Here is a 21,225-nt window from a genome sequence, read left to right on the forward strand (position 1 = left end):
ATGCGGTTGTTGGTCGTGCCAGTACAGTACATCCTGTGCAAAGAAGTGAGATGTGGAAGGTCGCGAACGACTTTGAATGTTGGGATTTCCTGTTGAAAGATGGCACGGACCGTGGGATTGACTTGCGACCATTGAGTCGGACCCACGGACTTCGGTCTTTGGGACCTCGTGGGACCAGGTCTGTGCAACACTGGCCCCTTGGTATCGGTTCAGTTTGATCAGTACCATCATATCTGAAGGCCACCATGTATGACCTTCACTCGCTGCCATGGCTGAATGTTTTCCCCTGTATCGGGTTGTTGCGAGAAAGATGATCGAATTCCATTGACGCTTGCAACATAACAACATAGTTATTTGATGAGAACGGAACAAGTGAGTAGTGCAGAGTTTGGCGAAGCTTGAAGCGCAAGCACTCTAGGTCAAAAGCTCCCTCGGAATCTAGCACACCAATCTTTCCCATGATAGCCGAGAAACTTGCTAGAATGATTCACGATCTGGTATACCCCCTTTTCCCGAGTGGATGTGCCAAACTTAGAGCAAACACCCCAGGTGGTTGCTTACACTGAACGGCCCGTCATTCATTGCTGGTTTTGGGCTGCTAATTGCTCATGGTACCGCCGAACCCGGTATACTGAAGTTCTGGGGGAGGGGGGTCTCCTGAAGAAGGCATGTTATTCTATCTTCCATCCTGGAGCGACAGCAGCTATCTAGGTTCCCGAACCATAATAACAGATGGGGATTGATGGTGCGGATTTGATCGTCATCACCCTTCTCCATGCAGATGCAGATGTAATTGGGACACCAGGCGAAAGACTCGGTATCGTGTCGGTAGTGACGTGGAGCCAAACCCTCGGATGCCTGATCACTGAATAGGTCCAGAGTCATGAGTGGCATAGTCCCAGTGTTGTCCTTTCCACTTGGTTTCCGATTCTGTTGGTCCAATCGGGCCAGGTCGAAGTCGTTAAGAACCCTTTGCTTCGTGGCTGGAGTGTGCATCAGGTTGTCTACGCTGATGTCCCCATGCTGGATCTTGTTGTCCCACAGTACTCAATGGCCTGCCAACAGATGAATGAGCAGAAAAAAAAACCTTACAGAAGAAACAGTCCACGAATGCGATTGGTATGTCTTCCTTGCCCAGATACTTGAGTTTTCCCAAATATCTGGATATGTTGATCCGGAGCACTCGCGCGCCAGTCGTCTCTGGATCCAGGAACTCTCAGCTGAACTTCGTCGAACACGTTGCATACGGAGGGTCGATATGGTCGAACATCGGGGGGATGTTATCCTTCATCAGGTTGTTGGTTTCACCGATTTGCGTTGCCTCCTTGATGATGTCCACCTCACACTGGTATGCGTCTCCTCCGGCCAGGAAGACTTGGTGGTCAAGTCACCCTTGGGGGTAGCTCCAAACACGCCCGTCGAACGCCCAACCAGGCTGACCCCATTGTAGATGGGATTGTTGAAGTATTATCGCCGATGGTGGCTTTAAGGCAATGTGAACCATCAATGTCCCCTTCTTGGCGAATGCTTGAATCTCGAACGCAGTGAAGAAATCCCAGCGCGCCAGATCGAACCTTGCGATGAGAAGCAGGAGCAGGCGGAAGCGTGCCAACTCGTCGATGATGTCGAAGCCCCTCGTTCGAATAATGCCTTCTTTCCACTCTCGTTGCCGTTCAACTTCTCTTCACGCTGATAATAGCATAATCCCACTCCGAAGCCAATCGTGCCATCCATGAATGGGAGCGTTAACCCTTTTGCGCATGGCGCTCGCAAGCCCGAGCCTCCCCTAGCTTTGCCATCTCGGTCTTAGTGAAGAGTTGGACTTGCATGTAGGTAGGGATATTTAGTTTTTACTACTTCAGGTGAACCCCATACACGAACACAAATGAACGTTCTCCGACCCAGTTATGATCATCAGTACGCCGGATGCATGACCTGGTGTCTGATGCATGTGAGTGATCATATTATGCTAGCAGAGTAGGCACCAAGTTAACAACAGCAGACTTGATTGCATGATGCAGATCCCGAAATTTCGGAGCGCCACGCGAACTGGACCCAACGATTAATGTGATACAAAGGATGAGCTGGACCACATGCGCCCGGAACGGGCATCAGATTTAAGCACTTGACATTCAGAAACGAAGCCACTACCTTCGAAGTGGTGGTGAGAAGGGGGACTAGCTCGCCTTCGCATGTCGCAGGACCACAAGATAATCAAATAAGCAACGTGGATTTAACTATTGATAACCCAGCGTTGCTTGCATCCATGCCACTTGCAGCGGCCCGGTACATAGCAGCAAGTTAAGTTTCAGCGCATTGGAGATAGACCAAAGGAAGTAACGTAGAGCTCAATAGGCACACGTCTCAGTCTCTCGTAAACAGTGCAATAAGAAGTAATAGTAATATTGTATGCAGCTACCTGGATAATAGCGCACCATATGGGGGGGCCGAGCCATAAAATCGACTAATGCAGGGGGCGTAACCCAATGCCAGTGGTGAAAAAAATACAAAAGTGGACCTGATCGGCTTACCATTGAAAAATTTCTTCTTGCCCAACAATGAGGGAACGTAAGATATTCCTGGACATGCAAGGATGTCAGCACGAGTGAGGAGAATGATACTTACGGTTGGGTGGACATCATGCGAGCCAACTGGCTCGCACGGTCCCACCCTAACAGGAGGGGGCTGTGAGAACATGTCCATACCGACGCCACAGGGCGTCCTGCCGAAGTGTCCCTCCTCCGCTCTCCCGAAATAAATGGAATATACCACTGTGTGAACGAATTCAATGAACATTGCTTGCGAGCTAAAAAAAAAAACACGATACGTACTATTCATATGACGGAAGTGATGTGTTCGCCACTTTGTTGTACATGTAGGTATGGCCCAGAAATAGAGTATAACGCTGATCGATGAGCTACACAAGAAGGGAGAGATCCAAGACAGAATAAGCCCGGAAACAGGGTGCCCCAAAGAAAGTAAGTTGTGACCGAAAAGCTGAGAGCTTCAAGGGGAATGGCCCGGGGCAAGGGCACACGTCGAGACCAGGTGATAGAAATGTGTTGGAGCAGAAAGGAAGGCGGGTCGTTCTTTCTCACTGTGCGTCCATTGGATAGAAAGGGGCGTGTATGGGTTCCCTACTCAATTTGCCTCCGCTTTATTGTCTACTCCCCTCTGTCAATGGAACCTGCAAGGCACGTCAAATCCATAAGGTATACAACGGGTCGTCGGAGTCCATGGGCGCCCAAACAGCCATAAGGGAAAGCAGGATGTGTAAACCCGGCAGCCAGCAAAGCAGAGGGTTGATGATGATGATAAATCTATCTTAATACCCCGCGGCCTCGTGATGACATGGCAGTGCGGCTGTCCCATCGGTACACCGTGGCGTACATGAGGGACTTTCTATACATAGTGTGTGGGTAGTCTGGGTGGTATCGTCGGGTGATAGTGATCCTCGGGGTTTGTGGTATCTGTGGGTGTTGTCGTGTTGTCGATAATAGAGATAAAAAAGAAAATAAAGAAAGAAAAATTTTTGACGCTCTCATCCCCTTGTCTGTCTGTTCACCCTGCCCGCCTCAGTACCTCGATCGCCTCTTCCCTTCATCCATCTCCATTCTCCAGCTGTGTCGTGTTTCCTTACTGAGTCCGTTGCGCTTCCTGGTCTAACCTGCGTCCCTTATCTCAGGAGTCGCAATGAGTGAACCTACAAAACCCCTCTGAGATGAGCGCAAAAAATCACGTGTTTGATGAATTTACACAAATATGAAAATGATGATATTTTGTTTGAATCCGCCAATCACAATGAAGGAAATGAATAGGATGCAAGCGTGAAGACGCACGGGCAGGGGCCCGGGCGCCTTCATAACTGTGGGGCATTTAACGGAAGGGAACAGAAAGTTGTATGCAGTAAGAAAAAAATAGTGGATGAAGGGGGGAGAGGGAATTGAGGCCAGTTTAACTATACATATATATGGTTTGGTCGAGGTCCCCAGTGATGGCAGTTTGGCCTAGCGGCCGGTGCCGGATTTTCTTCAATCCCGTGTCTGGATGGGTCTTGGTTTGAGTCCTGTATGGTGTTTCTTTTTTTTCTCCCTTAGAAAACTTTTAAGATGAAAAACTTCAATTCCGAGGGGTGATCAATGTCATGAAAAATGTACATTGGGCGGCTTTTGACTTCGTGATCAACCCCGGATCCGTGGCTGAAATCAACACTTTATATATTACTTTTAGGACCGGATCCATGTGAGGTCTACTTGGTCTAGTGGATTATAGCGCTGTTTATGACCCTGTCTCCCCCCTGCTTGTGCAGGTTCGATTCATTCTTGGTGGATTTTTTTTTGCCACAGTTATTGCACGAGGATGACTTCAATGTATATATAACACCGATAAGCAATGCTACACTAACTGCACTAAACAAACCCTATTCCGAGCACGTTCTACAATACACAAGCGCTGTAATGGTAATTAATAATTTTAGTTTGGTAATTGGGTTGGGTTGGGGAATAACAGGGAGGGGACGATGAGACCGCACGCAATGAATATTTATTACATAATAACATCACATGTAGGCAATGGTCGTTGGCTGGTTTCTAAATCAATTCCCATCATTTTTTGTTCGGCCATGATCACGTGTATATTTCCTTTTGCGCTCATCTCAGAGGGGTTTTGTAGGTTTTCTGTCGCAATGCTTTCCCTGGGTCGATTGTCGGATCTGGGCTTGTCGCCTGTTCTGGACTTTTTGATGAAGGACGAGAGTCTCTCTACACCTTTCACTCTGCCTACGAGGGTTCTGAACCTGGTCTGGTTGCTGCGTCCTAGTAGGTGCCTGTGTCTGCTCGTTCGGGGGCATTCCGCAAGGATGTGGGTCCTCGTTTGTCTGGGTTTGCCACACTGGCAATCACTACTCTCCGTTGTGATGCCGAATCGGTGATAGTATTCGCCTATATGGGCGTGTCCTGTTCGGAATTGGAGGACTCGGCTGAAGGTTTTTCTGTCGAGGTTGCGGAATCGTTTGGTGGGCTTGAGTTTTGGTGCGAACTGGTTCGCTTCGTAGAAACCTGACCTCGGGGGGTTTGGGGCATTCACCCATCGGTGCGTCCATTCTTCGTTCATCTCTCTCTTGCGTAGGCTTTCCATGTAAGATAGGGATTTGAATTTTGGCCAGGCTGGGCTTAGGCGGGCACCTTCCTTGGCTAGTTGGTCCACTCTCTCGTTGCCTGGTATCCCGAAGTGGCCTGGGCACCAGTGCAGCGCGATTTTGATGTCTTCGAATTCGGTTAGTATTTTGCATACTGTTTTCCTGAATTCTCTCACCGTCTCCTGTGCTTTGTGTGGTTTGCCTTGGAATACGCGTTTCAGTGCCCCTGTGTTATCTGCATATATGACAATGTGTGTGGGTTTTTTGGTGACGTTACCATCATCCATTGCTCATCTGATATTGTCTGCAGCCGTCTTTAGGCCCATCATTTCCGCGTCGTAGGCCTCCACGTATTCTCCCATGGCACCTTTTTCCTCGAATATGACTTTTCCGCAGGTATATCCTACTGTGCTGTAGCCGGTTTTGATCCTTCCATCTTCTTTGTATCGGGAGCCGTCCGAGTATACGAAGAGGAGGTCTGGGTCATCTTCGCATTCAGTGGTGAATGCCGAGTGGTCATCGGCCCATTCCTGTTTTACTGAGTCGCCGGGTTTATTGGGTGGGGTAAAGAGTTGTATGCGTTCGGAGATGTCATGTTCGGAGATGGCCCATGGGCTTTCAAGGAGGGGGTTGATCCTTTCTGTCCCTGAGATGATGTTGTTGGCGATCCGGGTTATGCAGGTGGAAAATCGTTTTTTCGGGTCTGCCTTGTGTCTTTTGCTGGGGTCGAAGACTGGGAGGGGTGGTGGGGTGGAGGGGGTGGTGCATCTTCTTTGGTGTGGGTACAGTCTATTGATGACCGGGTGGTCATCGGGGAGGCGGGCGAGTCTGGTGGCCTCCATTTCCATCCTGTAATCTAGGTATAGGTCAATGGGAGGGATGGATGCTTCTATTTCCATGGCGTTGATGCTGGTTGTGCAGAATGCTCCAGTTAGCATTCTGAGGCACTTGTTCTGTAAGGTGGACAAAGTCTTTAGTATGAGTCCGGGTCTGGAGCGCCAGAAAACAGGGAGCCCATAGAGGGCGATTGGGAGGACGGCCCCTATATACATCTGGCGCAGATGAGTTTGGTGTATTCCTCTCTCTGAGTTTCCCAGCATTCTCAGTGCCTGTGCCGCGCTTGCGGCCTTCGCGGCTGTTTTCTTTACGTGCTCGGTGAACTTGAGTTGTGGGTCGAACCAGATGCCTAAGTATCTCATTAGGCTGGAGGGGTTTATCATTCTGGTTGTGCCTTCCTCATTCGTGGGTATGGTGATCGATGGGCCGGGGCCTGCATTTCTGCCGGTCCTGGATTTGGTGAAGTGCATCAGGTCATTCTTTACTTGGTCAGTTTTGAGTCCTCTCCTCCTCAGCCAGCCATGGGCTGCTGTGAATGCCAGCTGAACTACTTTTGACGCTTCGGCTCTTGATGGAGCTGATGCTGCCAGTGAGCCATCGTCTACATATAGCGTTAGCGGCGATAGTTTTATTAGTCCCTTGTTGAGTTGTGGGCTTAGCTCTGGGTCTGCAGCCAGCTTTTCCATGGTCTCCTCTGCTACTGCTCTGCACAACGGGGAGGTGAAGAATGCGGCAAGGATTGGGGAGACACATGATCCTTGTGGGACGCCTGTTGTAATCGGTTTGAGTTTGTCACGTTTACCGTCGAGACAGATGGCCACCTTTCTGTCCGTTAGGAAACTGTGGGTCCATTTGACTATGGGAATGGGGATGTGGTGTTTCCTCATGGTGTCGATGAGGTGTGTATGGGGGATGAAGTCGAAGAACCCGGTTATGTCAAAGGTAAGCATTGATACCACTTTGGCAGCCTCTATGTCGTGTGTGATCGTGAGTAGAGCATCCTGCACTGATCTTCCAGGTAGGCCACCATACTGGGTGTTGGGGAATAGCTGGTGTTTCGCAGCTAGGAAGGCTAGTCTGCATGCTTGAACTCTTTCCAAGGCTTTGCCTGAGACCTCTAGGAGCTGGATGAGTCTATAGGATCGGGGGAGTGCATAGTCCTTGTTGGGTTTCTGCAGGGCTACCGCGATGGCAGTTCTCCATATTTTGGGGTGGTATCCTGAGTCGGCACATAGTCTCAGGAGGTGGTAGATCTCATTTTCCATTGTTTGCCATGCCCATCGCCATGCTCGGCCCGTCAGGCCTGATATACCTGGTGCATTGAGTTGGGCGGCTGTGAATATGGCATCGCGGACTTCTCTTTTGGTTACACTGATGTACTCCATATCCTCATTGGAGGGGGTGAGGTTGATTTCTGGGGCGTCAGGTAATTGGGGTGGTTGGGGGAAGAGGTTTTCACGTAGTATATTGCATTTGTCTTTGTGGTTTACTGCCGGGTGGTTTTTATCACTCATGATTGGGGGTGAAATATATGTTCTTTGGCATTTAGTCCACTTTCGGAAGTCCCACAAGTTGCTCGGGTTGGCTTCTTCTGTGAGCTTACGATAGTGTTCCTGTTTTGCTTTTCTGATATGTGTGCATATATCTTTATGCAGGGATTTTACTTTGTCCGCGAGGTATACTGATGGATCGTTGAAGTCTTTCACCCATCCTTTTAGTGATTCTCTGGTTGATCTTAGTTCACGGTACATTTTAGTTAGGTCCTCATTCCACCAGGGTTTTGAGGCCTTGCTGGGTCGTCTGAGAGGGATGGATTTTGCTGTGGCACTTTCCACTAGTTTGTGGATGGTTGCCGTGGCTTCTTCAAGTTCCTCGGGAGTTGCTGTGCGTCGGTTTATGTTTAGTAGGTTGCCCTTTAGGCTTTCTACTTTTTGGTTTTCATGCATTATTTCTTCTACTAGTGCTTTAGTGAAGTCCTCCTCATTTGCGTGCTTCCAGTTTAGTTTAGATTCGCAGGGGTTTATGACCATCTCCCTGGGGGGGCCGATTTGGAAGATTGTAGCATGGTGGTCTGAGAGGCAGCCAATTTCCGTGTCGATGTAGTGTCCAGAGATGGCCCCGGCCCCACTGGCTGCCAGGTTGGCAAAGGTTAGGTCGATCACGGATGAGTGGCCATTGTTGTCTTCCCAGGTTGGTACATAAGGTTCATTGTAGAGTGTATATGTGCCGCCTTCTAGCCATTCCAGAGTGTCCAGGGTTCTGGGGCATGGTGCGTTGACATGGTCATCCCAGTCTGGGTGTCAGATGTTCCAGTCACCCGTGAGGATGGTTGGAATATCCGTGTCCATCATAGTTTCCGCCAGTCTGTCCACTGTGTATTCTTTTGTTCAGTTTGCAGCGAGTGGTTTTTGGTTGTATATGTTGATGAATCTTACTGGTTGTTGCATTGCCCCATTTCTCTTAACATCTAATATCATGTAGTCGAGGTCCGATGCTAGGTCGTTCCTCAGTGTTAGCTCTATGTTCGCTCCCTGTCGGAAGTATGCCATAGTTCTAGGCCTATCGCCTTCAGCGATGGGTTGTTTGGGGAGGATGGTTTGCCACCCCTTGAAGGCGACTGGAATGTGTATGTCATTTACTTTATGCCACCAGGGCTCTTGTAATAGAAGGATGTCAATCACGGGTTTTCTCCACTTGGAGATGAATGGCGGCCTGGGTGGCCGCGTTGGAGTGGTTGACATTTAGGCTGCACACTGTCAATGTCGCTGGTAGTTTAGGTTGTCGAATCATTGAGGTGGCCCTTCAGGTTGGCTCAACGGTTCGATTTCCATCTGGTGGTTGGTAGGATTGGGTTTTGGTCTGGAGATTCTGATGGGGGGAATTGATGCTATGCCTCCCCTCGCCCTTGCGCTTACCATCTTCACCACTGAGGCTCTTTGGGCCTCCGGGGATTGTTGTTGACTCAAGATGTTGCTCAGGTCTTGGTCCGATAGACCAAGGTCTGGGGCTTCATCTGGCACGGACTGAGGGGTAGGTTGTTTTTGCTTACTTTTGCCTTTCCTTTTTGTCTGTTTCTCCGCTTGGGCGGGCGCTCGGGGCTGAGGTGCAGGCGCGCGTTTCGGGGTTGGGGGGAGTCCCATGCGGCTTCTTCTGGCCTTGCATTCTTTATGCATGCTATCGTGGTTGCCCTTGCAATTGATGCAGCGAAGGTTGTTGTCCTCCGGGTGGTCTGTGGTTTTGTGGTCTTTTGCGCCGCATTTCAGGCATCTGGCTTGTTTGCATACAGCAGTGTGGTGGGACAGCATCCCGCATTTGCTACATGTGTGTACTTGTATGCGGTCTTCATATGGCATGATGGTGCATCTGGAGTTGAATAGGTAGACCGTTCTAAGGTTAAGAAAGGTGTCTCTGTCTTGTTTGTTAGAGAAATCAATAACAATTGAGGCATGGTTCTTAGCGTGGATAGTCTCATCTGAGCCGAGCCACTTTGGCAGTCTCCAGTGCTTCAGGCTGTTGTACTGTGGCACATAGGTGGAAAGTTCCTCGTGCACCATTCCTGAGGAGATCGGGTCATCATTGTTGTGTGTCGGGATTTTGTTGATCTTGACACGGTAGTGTTCCACATCTGGCAATACAGATGTTACCTCGTTCTGGGTGATTGTGGCTGCCATCTCATGTCCGAAGGCGATGAGGTCGGAGGCTTTGCATGTCGGGGCTGTTGTAATTTTGATGTTACCCACTACCGAGTAGCCAATGGCCATAACTCTCAGGTAGTGCGGGATGTTTTTCTTCTCTAGGAGATCATTGATCTTCTCTCGTGTTACGATGCCACTCAGGCGGTCTTCTAGTTTGATCGGGGGGTTCACCTGGATGATAAGGCACCTCGGGTCCACTGTTGAGGTGGGTTCAGTTGAGCACGGTGTCGTGTCATTTTGGTTGTTGACCGGGTCAGCTGGGATGGGCAGTCGGGGGGTCTGGCTGCCACACTCGCCCATGTTGTTTTGGGTGCCGACATGGGAGTGGCTGCTGTCTCCGGGTCTCTGGGCAGGGCGATGGGCGGTGCGGTGTGGTGTGCGCTTTGTCCTAGTTCTAGTGTATGGACTCTTTGTGTTAGTTCTGAGAGTATGTCGTTTAATACGGTGAGGTTATTAGGGTTGGACTCAGCTGTGCCCGGTTTCGTGTTCTCAGTGTCCAGTGCCAGTATCTCCTGGAGCCAGCTCTTGAAGTAGTGCAGGTGGTTCCATATACCTGTGTCTCTGATGATGGCGAGCCCATCTAGTGTGTCCCACATCATTTCAGTGACGTTGCCGATGGTTTGGTAGTCGTCTTCTGTGGGGTCTGTTCTATGCCAGAGGGTGTCGGTCTCCATTACTACGTCTGCTTGGCCATGGAGAGAGAGCTGTATGGCATTGAGGTTCGGCCAGTTGTTGGGCGTTTGGTGTGTCGGCATCGGGTGGCTTTCGGGTGGCCCTCCTGGGTCCGAAATTTGACGTTCGGTCATGGTGGGGGGTTGGATATGTTAGTAGGTGAGTGGTAGGGTGCTAGGGTGTGTGTGTGTGTGTGCTTCTGTTACGGCCAACGTTAGCCCTCTCTTTTCGAGGTGGTGTCACGTGCAAAGCAGAGGGTTGTCAGCCAGGTCTGCACTGATATGGCGACATGGCAAACTCCGGGAGGGTGGGAAAGTGGAATTGGCCTCGAACCCACAACCCCTGAGCTCAAACATCAAGGCTGAGCTGAGCAGTTGCAGTTCCTAATCAGACCCCAATACAGATAGGACACTAGCTAGTATCGTCCTATCAGCTCATCTCGAAAGGCCCAGGAGGCTCCGCTGTTGGAGATCAGCCTCCGACCGCCAGTGTTGCACAAGACCAAGTCAGACTCGAAGTCACGGGGACCCGGGTCAGACCGGGGTCGGACTGGGGTCTCGGTCCATCTGGGGTCTGAGCCAACGGGGTTAAAATGGACTAACGGATTTAACTACATGTGTCTCCATCCTAGCTCCGTCAATACAGATCGTGAGAACATTTATTTACATTGCGTAAGGCTTTGAATATCGGGATTTCCCGTCGAAAAGTCTGACTTGCACGGACCGTGAGAGAGACTTGAGACCATTAAGTCAGACTCACGGACCTCGGTCTTTGGGACCATTTGGGACCAGGTCCGTACAACACTGCCGACCGCCCTATGGTTTTCTATAGCCGCTTGCCGCGCATCGAAATGAATTGCCTGACTCGGACGGTTATCATGGCTGTGAATTCGTAATCGCTTGATTACCACTTGTCCCTGCCGCCCCTTTCCTGTCCAGCAATTCGCCCGTCATCCACAATGTCACTGAAGCAAAAGGTCAATGATCCCCTTGCGACGGGAGTTGACTGCAATTTCCATTCTCACAGTAATCAATGCCGCATCTGACGCGCTCCCTCCCCTAAAAGGTGCCACCGGCGGGGCACTCTTCATCTTGGACATAGTTAAGGTTGGTAGCGATTAATATGCGGAATTAGGGACGAAAGCGCTGATAATTTGTGCTTTGTAGAAGTTCAAGGAGAACAGGAATCAATGGGAGGCTTTCGGAACATACATCGTCAAAACCATGGCTGACGTGGTCACGGCCGTTGATTCGTATGATGCGTCGAGCGAAGAGGGAAAGCGATGGGTAGAAAACGTTACAATGCTAAGCGAGTAAGCAGCATCTGGCCCATGGATTCACTGGCCCCCTGGCTCGTAATGACACGGACGCTTGGTAGGGCATTACAGCGTATCAAAACCAAAATCAGTCAATTGCTTCTCAAGATGGAAAAGCGGCCCGCTGTCATCAATTTCATCTCTCACATGAACAATCTGGGCATGATCAGTGACCTCAGGAAAGATTTCGGTGAAGCTTTAGAGTCGTTCCAGGTAACAACGCCCAATATTCGCTGTTATTGTGTCGCCTTTCTGATCTTAAGGTGGCGGTCATCACGTAGGTGAGGACGAACTTGACATTTGGTGTTATTGAAAGTACAACTCGCGGAATCGAGGGTGCCTCGGCTCTGAGCGAACTCCGATACCCCGTTATCGCCCACCATGATTCGACTAAGGCATGCCTCGGCGGCACTAGAATTGATCTCATCAAGCACATTATGGCTTGGTGCTATAACGTGAGGGAGAGCGAGAAACGTGTGATGTTGTTGACTGCTGTGGCCGGTGCTGGCAAGACATCCCTCACGCACTCAGTTGCAGAGAAGTGTGCGAATGGAGGCATGCTGTTGTTGAGCTTCTTTTTCAAAGCAGGAGAGCAATCGCGGCCAGATCACCTGTTCAGCGGCATGGCTCGATCTCTAGCAGCGCATGACCCTACCTACCGCACCTCAGTCATATCTGCCCTTAAGAAAGATCCGACTCTCGCGACTGCCCCATTCACAATGCAATTCATTAAATTAGTGGCTGAGCCTCTCCGTCGGAAAGCGTTGCCCTCCGATCGTCCCATGGTGATTATTATTGATGCCTTGGATGAGTGCGAGCAACAAGCGTTCGAGGATCTGGCCGATATACTTCGAGACGGGATACCTAAGCTACCATCTGACATCAAGGTTTTTCTCACCTCGAGACAATTCGACCTTACGAATCGTTTCCTCCCTCCCTATTCTCCTATCGATCGCATCAGCATCGATCTCTCGGACGGTGTGAACGTGGAGGACTGTGCTACCTACATCCGTATGCACGGAAACTGAAGGATGTGCATCCTAGTTTGAGAGATGTACTCGGAGAACAGGACAAATTAATCCAAAACATTCTGGAACGAGCGGGTGGCTTGTTCATTTGGATCAGAATCCTCAGCACTTCATCGTTATCTGGTGGATACGAAAAGGGAAAATATCCGAGTGGCCCTGCGTTGCGTTGAGACCTTGAATGAGGACCTTTGCCGTATGGACGGTTTGAAGTTAATCCAAAAATTGCCTGAAAAGGTCGAACTGTCCCCCATTCCTCCAGAAATGCTGGCCGAACACTTCCGTTACGCGTGTCGGCATGTTGTGTGTCACCTCAACCAAGTTTTGGAGCCTCCAGAGAGGCTCAATGCGTTGGTCCTCACATTTCTTAATCAGCAACTCACACGTTGGGTGGAAGTCTGTGTGAGGATGGAAGGATACATTAGTATATCTTCGTTCCCTGAATGGGCTAAGGTACGAATCATTACTTCAACTTGCGAATCATTCTCATTTCGTCTGGTGCTCCGTCAGTTGAGTACTGATGCGGGTTCAAAGGAAGAGATGCAGAAATTGGCCCAAGTACTTAACAGATTGGAGAGGAATTGGTCATTTTTTTCAAGATTTCGGGAGGGGTGCGAGTTCGCGAATGATTCGGTTGCACTTTGGCGCTGCCTTGTAGCAGTGGACTCAGAGTCATACACCCCGGGCTTGGCTCAGTCGCACCAGAAGCTTCGTTTGGTATTCGTCAAACTCGGACGGCGTTCCGAGGCACTCGCTGTGATCAAAGAAAGTGTCGAACTCTGGCTGGCTGGCGTCCATCCGACATCATACACCCCACCTCTGGCTGCATCACTACGGGATCTCGAAATTACGCTCAGCAATCTTGGAAAGCATTCGGAGGCTCTCCCAGTGATTGAGGAAAGCGTCAAACTCTGCCGCGATCTAGTTTTCGTTGATCGGATATCGCACACCCCGACTCTGGCGTTGTCGCTCCGGAGACTCAGTGTTTCACTCACTAACCTTGGACGGGGTTCCGAGGCATTACCAGTGATGGAAGAAAGCTTCAAACTTTGGCGCGAACTAGTTACCGTTAATTCAACATCACACACACCGAATTTGGCACACTCACTCTACTACTTTGGCATATCATTCCACAGCCTTGGTCGCCATGCCGAAGCCCTACCTTTAGCTGAGGAATCCGTTTCTATTTGGCGTTCGCTGTTCGCCAACTACCCTAAGTCATATGCCTCCAATTTATCCAAGGCGTTGAACTTTTTATCCGCCATCTTTTCATCCCTGGCGCGCTATGCAGAAGCACTTGACTCGGGTGAAGAGTCATTATCATTCTATCAGGAACTCCATGTCGAATACCCCGACGCCTATGTAGGAGAGCTTCAGCGGTCATATTCTCGCATTGCTCGTGCATTGGAGGGTCTTGGAAGACTTGAGGAACTGGCAGCTGTATCCGCTCTCATGGGAAAATTACCACGAAGAGAAAGCGCATAAACTTATGCATCCACACCCAGCATGCCACATCCCATCAGACACCCTACACCAATGACCACAGACTCGATTAAAAGTCCACGCCGCCAGAGTTCGCTTTATCAACTACGTTGTATTCCCGCTGCTGAGTATCCGAGAACACAACGTGCTTGCCCTAGTGGGGACCCATTGGAGCACGGAGATATACAGCCAGGAAGTCCTGAACCCATTCGCAGAGATTAGACCTTGGTGTCGGTGTTTCCGTTTGGTGACTGATGGCGAACGGGACGTGTTCAATTATCTTGTCGTGTTGGATAATTAGCTACTGTGGAAATGATCTAGCTAACCTCTTTTGTTGAGCCAACTGGCAGGCCAGGCCATGGTTTCATGTCGAGTTTGCGCCTCACTCTCATACAGGAATTGCACAACCGAACATCATGCTCAGACCGATCGCTTCGTCGATTGCAATTCCAACTCTTGTGTCCAACCAACCCCCAACACACGCCCCTCTGCGGCCCTTTGTAAATAGGCTTCGTTTGACTGCCCAATGTGTTATGAAGTTGTGGATATCGTTTCGTTGGGATTTAATCGAGGTACGAGATTAAATGAGACTTGTGTGTTACCGGTTATTCGCACTCACCTTCGTTATCTTTCTTTACTCCTATTTACAATTACTGGATCCTCGGTTGTTTGCATGCCTTTCTCGCGATCGCTGCGCTGTAACCGCTGAACGCCTCGATTCATTGCGTGAATGTATTGTCCAATGTCTTTACGTCCAAATAGGAAATATGTCAATGAAAGCAAGCGCTTGACACGGAAGGAAAGCCCGCTACCAGCCTACTTGATTTGGTCGTCCTTGTCATTTCCATTTCACTCTTTACCGACTCTGACTCCACGGTTCGAATCAAAAGAGATGCATGTATGGTGCAGCAACAGTGACAGATGTCATTAATCAGCCATGGACGCTAAATTGTTACTTCAACTTGAAATTCATGACTTCCTCGTGTCACTTGCAAGTCTCCGTACCATTCCCCCTTGACTCCAAGTGGCGACAGACACAACTTTCGCCGTCACTTGTAATATATCGTCCTCATTGAGAATTTTTCCCCTCACCCCTAAATGTCTATTCGGTCCCGACCTGGTAATCTGTCGATTATATAAGCTTATCCTTTGGCCCCAATGTCGTCCCTCTTATGTCCAAGCATTGGATCGGGGATACATTTTCGTGGCATTGTACGCTCTGAACCTAGATAACAATACTGTAAATCCGGGCGGGCGCTAGGGTGTCTAGGGAGGGCGTGAGAAGTGTTTACTTAAGTCACCATCTAGAACCACATCTTACTGTAACGCAATGTGCTGAAGAATGCAGTCCTCAGTGCCGGCATCTTTCCTCTCACAAAGCAAACATTGCCACCATTCCCTGGCCACTGCACACGATGCTCTGGCGGCGGAGAGCTCCTGCCCCTCAAGAACTCTCCATTCTATCGTCGTGTTGTGGGGTATGTTAAGGTGAAGGCCTTTACGACAGTGCTCTACCTGCTTGCAGCATGGAACATCATGAGTGATAGGAGATGAAGGACACGCAATTTACGCACAGCACCCATTGGTTGAGACACCCTGGCTCCGCAACCAGCTTGAACACAGGTAATGCATTCAACCCATATATCTTCTTCCACAAGTTGTGCAAAAGTCATAGTATCGGGGTCGTGCCCAGCTGAGATAATGATATTTCTCATCACAGATGACCCGGACTCATCCCATTGCCATTTACCACGATCAAGAGGTATTGAAAGACGAGGATATCTGGTGATACTCCAATCCCACATTCTCACAAAAAGGGTTCGGGCCAGTTCCAACGTTTCTTGAGTGGTTGACGATCTGAACTCTTCAGGGACTAATTTCAGTAGCTCCATCTTGGAAATCCTTGAGTGAGTGTTGGCAATGTCCTCGAAGCGGAGTGCCAGAGGCTCGAGGATCATGTCAAAGACCTCGGAATAATCAGTAAGATCTTCAATGTCATATAAGTTAGGCTTCAAAATGTCAAACAGAGCATCCTTTGAAGGTATAGGATTAGCACCAAGTTGAGCCAACGTCAAGTAGACCTAACCTACCTTGACAGCAGGGATCCTCCAAATCTCCGCAGGGATGGGCCAAATCTCATCACCTGGGTCACGGCACTCATACCAGGATCGATACCCTGCGACAATGAGGTCCCTTGCTTTGTAAGGAAACATTTCCAGGTAATTTTTCTCGCAATGTTCGATCGTCCTGATGGCATGTTTTTTCGTCCCCGCCCATTCTGCAGCGAACAATTTCGGTCAGCCAGCGATCAGGGTCACGGATGGCTCACCCTTATCAGTCAAGGGTTTAGACAGCCCGAGTCCTGTGAATCCGCTGTCGATTGCGAGGTCAATGAGTCCAATGGAATATCCAATCCCCTCTAATCTCGACTTTACACTAGGCAAGTCCAACAGTTAGTTACAGGGAACAACATCTACAAAATGAGGACCCACGCTTCCTCGCGCTCACAGCGAAGAGCATATAATTCAGCTTGGTGATCAGAAATGCGCTTTTTGGTCCATTCTGTACACAGCCTTGCATGCTACCGTCCCCCAAAAATCTCATAATCCAAGTAAGAGATGAAAATGAAATCGGCAAATACCTCTTGCAATGCCTTCTTTTTTTGTTTTTGGGCTGCAACGTATGCATCCCATTCCGCATCGGAGAATTCCTGTGCCTTCCACTCCAAGGCTTCAAGCTCGCTGACAGGACAAGTGTCCCGGCAATCTCTTCTCTGATCGCGACCCCCAGAACCTTATATACGACATAATCGGAGAGGTGTTATTATGCATAGTAGATCCTCACTTACCGGAAAGCCTTGCTTGGTAAACAATAAGATCGTGTTTCGGGTGCCCGCGAATGCTTACCCAAGGTATGGGTAGGTGGCAGTACTTCGAATCAAGCCTGTGACCGTTGGGCGTTAGAAACCACTGTTAGAGGAGTCGGTCTTCACATACGTCTCGCTCTGACACCTAAGACACCATCGTTTTCGCAGGTACCAGTTGACAGCCGAACGCGTAGGGGTCCCGCAGTTCTGCAGAATTAAATAATACGAAACCAGGGGAGAAATATTTGAGATGGGATTCTTATACCTGGCAGTGAGATCCGAAGCCCAGAAGGGCATACTTCTGTTCCGTAAGGTCAGGGTGGATCGGGGGCAAATCCGGTTCACACTTCTTCCGAGCCGCTTTCCACACACCGGCAGCGCTCGACCCCAGGAGGGATCGTGCAAAGATTTTCGCAGACCGCGCAACGTGAAGAAGATCACGAGGGTCGAGGTGAGAGCAAATCTGTGATGACGATAATATATGTTTTCAGCAATGTGTTCAGGATGCCTTACGGATTGATAACATACCTCAAGAACGATCTCAACTGGCGCCTTCTCCATAAGCGGCTGCAGCTGCCCGCGATTGCTCTGCCCAGGAGTACTTCCTCCACCCGTTGCGCCTTGTTTTTTCGATCGGGTCCTTTTTGGCTTCTTCGCGCTGGGGACTGAGGACCAAGGTTCCACCAGAATGCACGATGAATTCAATCTTTCCCCTCCTGTTAAACGGAGATTGCTTACCGCCCTCATCTTCTACGTATTTCACGGGCCGAGTGCGTTTGCGAAGTTCCCTTCTCGCTGGAAGGAAAAATTGTTACAGCAGGGGGTCTTAGTCAACGAAAGATTTGAAACAAAACGACCCACAGCCCCCAACTGTTTGTACTTCAACCACAGTCCACGAGTAATATAATGGACGAATGGGTGTTTGAATCGGTTTCTGGCAAGGTTCTACACTCACGACCATTGTTTGATTCTTGACTCCCGCCTTCAGCGGACGATGAAATAATTCAATTTGACGCGATTTCAACCACGCCATCAGATTGTGTACAACCCATGAGCCATGCAGATTAACCGACGCCCAACCATTGCGACGCACCTTTAACGCTGAAGTCCGCAGTAATTTTTTTTGCCATGGCAGCACTAGTAGAAGCTACTGGTACAAAGCTATTAAGGGGATGCCAACCAGGTTGGGTCTCAGAAGGAGCAAGGACTCCTTCAAGTCGCGTCGTCAATACATTTCTTCGGTACCGAGGTCTTGATCACACTCTCTACCACAAATGGGCGTGTCGCCGGAAAACGCACCGGTGCGTGGAATCCGCCCTAGTAAGCCGTAAGCGCCTGAACGTCATGGCGCTCGTGATAACGGTTTTTTATTTTATCAAGCCAGCGTAGAGAAATATCTTGAGGCACCTGCGAACGTGTCGGGAATGCCCGGACATATGCCAGCACCACTGCTAGCTCCCGAGATGTCCGTCTAATTATGAAGTTATAGAGGCTGGAGTCCTACCTACCCGAGATGAGAAACGAGTGTGACGTCAGGCGCTTGGCGTCCGCCATAGCGGACATTAAATCGAAAGGATATTCTGGCATGAGACTTATGATTCCGAAATTTCTGGACAAGTTCTCTTGTATCACTGCGTTTAGGGGAAGATTATTCGTAGCCGAATAGTACAGGAATATTCGTGATATTCTCTGTTGTATTGCACGCTTACTGATTGCAGAATAAGTCAGGAATACTTCTAAAAACCCCGCATGCTTTGACAGAGAATAGCACAGTGATTGCACTGACCGGATTTAGGGGGCAACAGCCACGTCTGGCAGTAACCGTGACTGAATATTTCTCTGAATATCACAGACTCGGAATCAGAGTCCGAAACAAATAAATCATCGGGCTTTTGAATCCAAACCCGACATTAATATTAATTATTCAATATTATTATTCCCACGTCAAGCTGCTTGCCCATATTGCGCACCCCCCATTGGAGGCTAAAATACACAGAAGAACGATGAATACATCGAACAGTAGTACTACTGGCCCTGAAGGAAATGACCTCGATGTCCCATCCACCTCACCCTCCCTAATGGCCAGAACCAACTCCAATCCTCAGCTCGATCTGTACGGACATGCAACCAGTACCAGCACATCTGGCACATATGGGCCCCAGCCCCCCTACACCACATTGTCACCGCTTCCATGGACAGGATATGGACTAAATGCTGGTGGGTGTTAGTTAACAGACAAAAAGATGTTAAAAATCCTTACTGAACGCATTTTAGGTATCCTGAACACTGCAGTGGCAAACCCAAATCAAAATCCTAGAGGGCCAACCTATGGCCAGTGTTATGGAAATGGGAATTTCCCATTTCTAGCCTCTTATGGGCCCTGTGTACTATAATATCACGTGACATGTAAATAGTAACAACTGTCAGGGCACACCTGCCTGACCTGGCTCCACCCATCCTCACCCAGTATCCCACTCACCTCTATTCCTCACCCTTCATCATGGTTCCTCATTTCTTGTTCTTCTTTCTGTCCTTTTGTTCTTTTGTTCTTTTGTTCTTTCTTCTATCTTTATCTACATGGATGACCTTTCCCCATATCTATGTATTACTGACCTGCCCACGACGTGCGCATGACACACCCAGCCCCAGATGACCTGGATGGCCTCACAGTGCAACCCAGCACACGCCCTCAGGATCCCCCACGGGGACACCTGGATGACTGCAGCTGTATGCAGGGTGATGTGGCAAACCTCATGTGACCCAAGCCGCATGTACATAAAGGTACCTGGGGTGGGAACTGAAGAAGTAACCTTCTTCTCACAGTTCCCACCTCAGGTAAGTAGCATAGCTTCCCTTTTCAATAACAACTCACAGTTCCCACTTCAGTCTGAGTGGCCAGGGACCATCGTCCCGGACCGGGCCTGTCAGTACACACACCCACTCCACACCCCATGACGGCCTCAGCACTGGGCATTACACCCAGGCCCCCTCGACCCTGGATGCGTCCCTGACAGCAGAAGAAGGTTTTAACCTTATCTCCCCCACCTCCCCCATCTCCCCAGCCATGGTGTCAGAAGAACAGTATGACGACCTGCTGGCCCACTTCCAGGAGCTCCAAGCCATTGTGGAGAGCCAAGCCTGCAACCACCCCCCACCTGCACCTGCACCCGCACCTGCACCCGCACCCATGTCTGTACCCATGCCCAAACCACCAAAGGTCGCTCCCCCCACTCCCTTCTCGGGAGCCAGCGAAGACCTCGACTGTTTCAAAGCCGAGTGTGGGATCTACTTCCATGTCCACGCAGCTGAGTTCCCTACCAAGCTATCCCAGATCCTCTTTGTCCTCTCCTACATGAAGGGAGGACCTGCAGGGGTGTGGGCGACACAATGGACAATCACCCTGTTAACAGCTGGCTCCCCCACCATTACCATGGATGAGTTCAACATGGAACTCAACGCCATGTTCCAGGACCTGAACCGGGAGGCCACAGCCCAGCAGAAGTTGGAAGTCATCTGCCAAGGGACTGACTCCATGGATAAGGTCATCCAGGAGTTCGAGATATTGGGACCCACCTCAAGGCTAGGTGATGTTGGGCTGGTCGACCGATTCGAGCAAGCAATTAACTCCCGGCTCAGGGAGAGCATATACCACCTCCGCCCCATGCCCACCACTTGGGCTGAGTGGAAGTGCGAAGCCACGCTTCTGGACAACCAGTGGCGACGTTTCCAAGCCACCCAACCATGCGCACCCCCACCCAGACCCCTGCTTCTGCCAGCTTGACCTCCACTGACCACAACCCCATCCCAGACGTGACCCACACAGACCCCCCCATGACCTGCTCCCACACCTCCGTCCCCCACTCCAGCAGCCTGTCCTATGTCAGGGACAGGCCCCCAGCTGATGGATCTCAACAGGTTGAGGACTGACCAGAGGTGGTGCTACAACTGTAACACCACAGGGCATCTCGCATGAGAATGCCCACACCCCAGGGTCAGCTGAGTATGACATCTCCACCCAGAAGACCTAAGAATGCTGATGGAAGGGCTGAAGAGACAGCTGACTGAAGGGACAGAGATGGTGGATGTTATGGAAATGGACTAGAATCTTATGGTCCATGGCTGCAAGCAAGGGGACCCAGGGTCACCTCCATTTCCTCCTCCTTTATTTCATTGCCAAACCCCATGCCAAGCTTTCC

At 50.0% G+C, this 21,225-nt stretch overlaps 5 protein-coding genes across 5 annotated transcripts; 1 reads left to right on the forward strand and 4 right to left on the reverse strand.

Annotated features, from left to right (window-relative positions):
• Nucleotides 1-801: 801 nt before the first annotated feature.
• Nucleotides 802-1,047, reverse strand: EI90DRAFT_2844918 (uncharacterized protein; the record flags this gene model as incomplete). The annotated part of the gene is made up of 1 exon (XM_039053710.1): nucleotides 802-1,047. A coding segment is annotated over one exon (246 nt), but the record flags the coding sequence as incomplete, so codon positions are not given.
• A 2,267-nt stretch (nucleotides 1,048-3,314) lies between these two features.
• On the reverse strand, nucleotides 3,315-4,866 carry EI90DRAFT_3081176 (uncharacterized protein; the record flags this gene model as incomplete). The annotated part of the gene is given in 3 exon segments (XM_039061937.1): nucleotides 3,315-3,509; nucleotides 3,520-3,696; nucleotides 4,689-4,866. Coding segments are annotated over 2 exon segments (176 nt in total), but the record flags the coding sequence as incomplete, so codon positions are not given.
• A 6,455-nt stretch (nucleotides 4,867-11,321) lies between these two features.
• Nucleotides 11,322-14,166, forward strand: EI90DRAFT_3132116 (uncharacterized protein; the record flags this gene model as incomplete). Its single annotated transcript, XM_039064453.1, has 6 exons — nucleotides 11,322-11,447; nucleotides 11,508-11,653; nucleotides 11,719-11,869; nucleotides 11,938-12,667; nucleotides 12,782-13,134; nucleotides 13,192-14,166. 6 exons carry the CDS (start codon nucleotides 11,322-11,324, stop codon nucleotides 14,164-14,166), a joined length of 2,481 nt encoding a protein of 826 aa, XP_038910254.1.
• A 1,106-nt stretch (nucleotides 14,167-15,272) lies between these two features.
• On the reverse strand, nucleotides 15,273-16,342 carry EI90DRAFT_2612828 (uncharacterized protein). Its single transcript, XM_039053334.1, has 4 exons — nucleotides 16,254-16,342; nucleotides 15,738-16,150; nucleotides 15,485-15,678; nucleotides 15,273-15,429 (listed from the first exon to the last, which is right to left on the reverse strand). Exons 2-4 carry the CDS (start codon nucleotides 16,119-16,121, stop codon nucleotides 15,306-15,308), a joined length of 702 nt encoding a protein of 233 aa, XP_038910255.1. The 5' UTR covers nucleotides 16,122-16,150; nucleotides 16,254-16,342; the 3' UTR covers nucleotides 15,273-15,305.
• Nucleotides 16,343-17,857, reverse strand: EI90DRAFT_2612827 (uncharacterized protein). The gene is made up of 8 exons (XM_039053333.1): nucleotides 17,768-17,857; nucleotides 17,558-17,694; nucleotides 17,295-17,492; nucleotides 17,160-17,236; nucleotides 17,012-17,106; nucleotides 16,805-16,956; nucleotides 16,656-16,744; nucleotides 16,343-16,599 (listed from the first exon to the last, which is right to left on the reverse strand). The coding sequence occupies exons 2-8, from the start codon at nucleotides 17,588-17,590 to the stop codon at nucleotides 16,461-16,463; spliced, it is 783 nt and encodes a 260-aa protein (XP_038910256.1). The 5' UTR covers nucleotides 17,591-17,694; nucleotides 17,768-17,857; the 3' UTR covers nucleotides 16,343-16,460.
• Nucleotides 17,858-21,225: the final 3,368 nt, after the last annotated feature.

This window comes from Cantharellus anzutake (genome assembly GCF_015039405.1).
Source record: "Cantharellus anzutake strain C23 chromosome Unknown EI90scaffold_84, whole genome shotgun sequence".
Classification (NCBI taxonomy): Eukaryota; Fungi; Basidiomycota; class Agaricomycetes; order Cantharellales; family Hydnaceae; genus Cantharellus; species Cantharellus anzutake.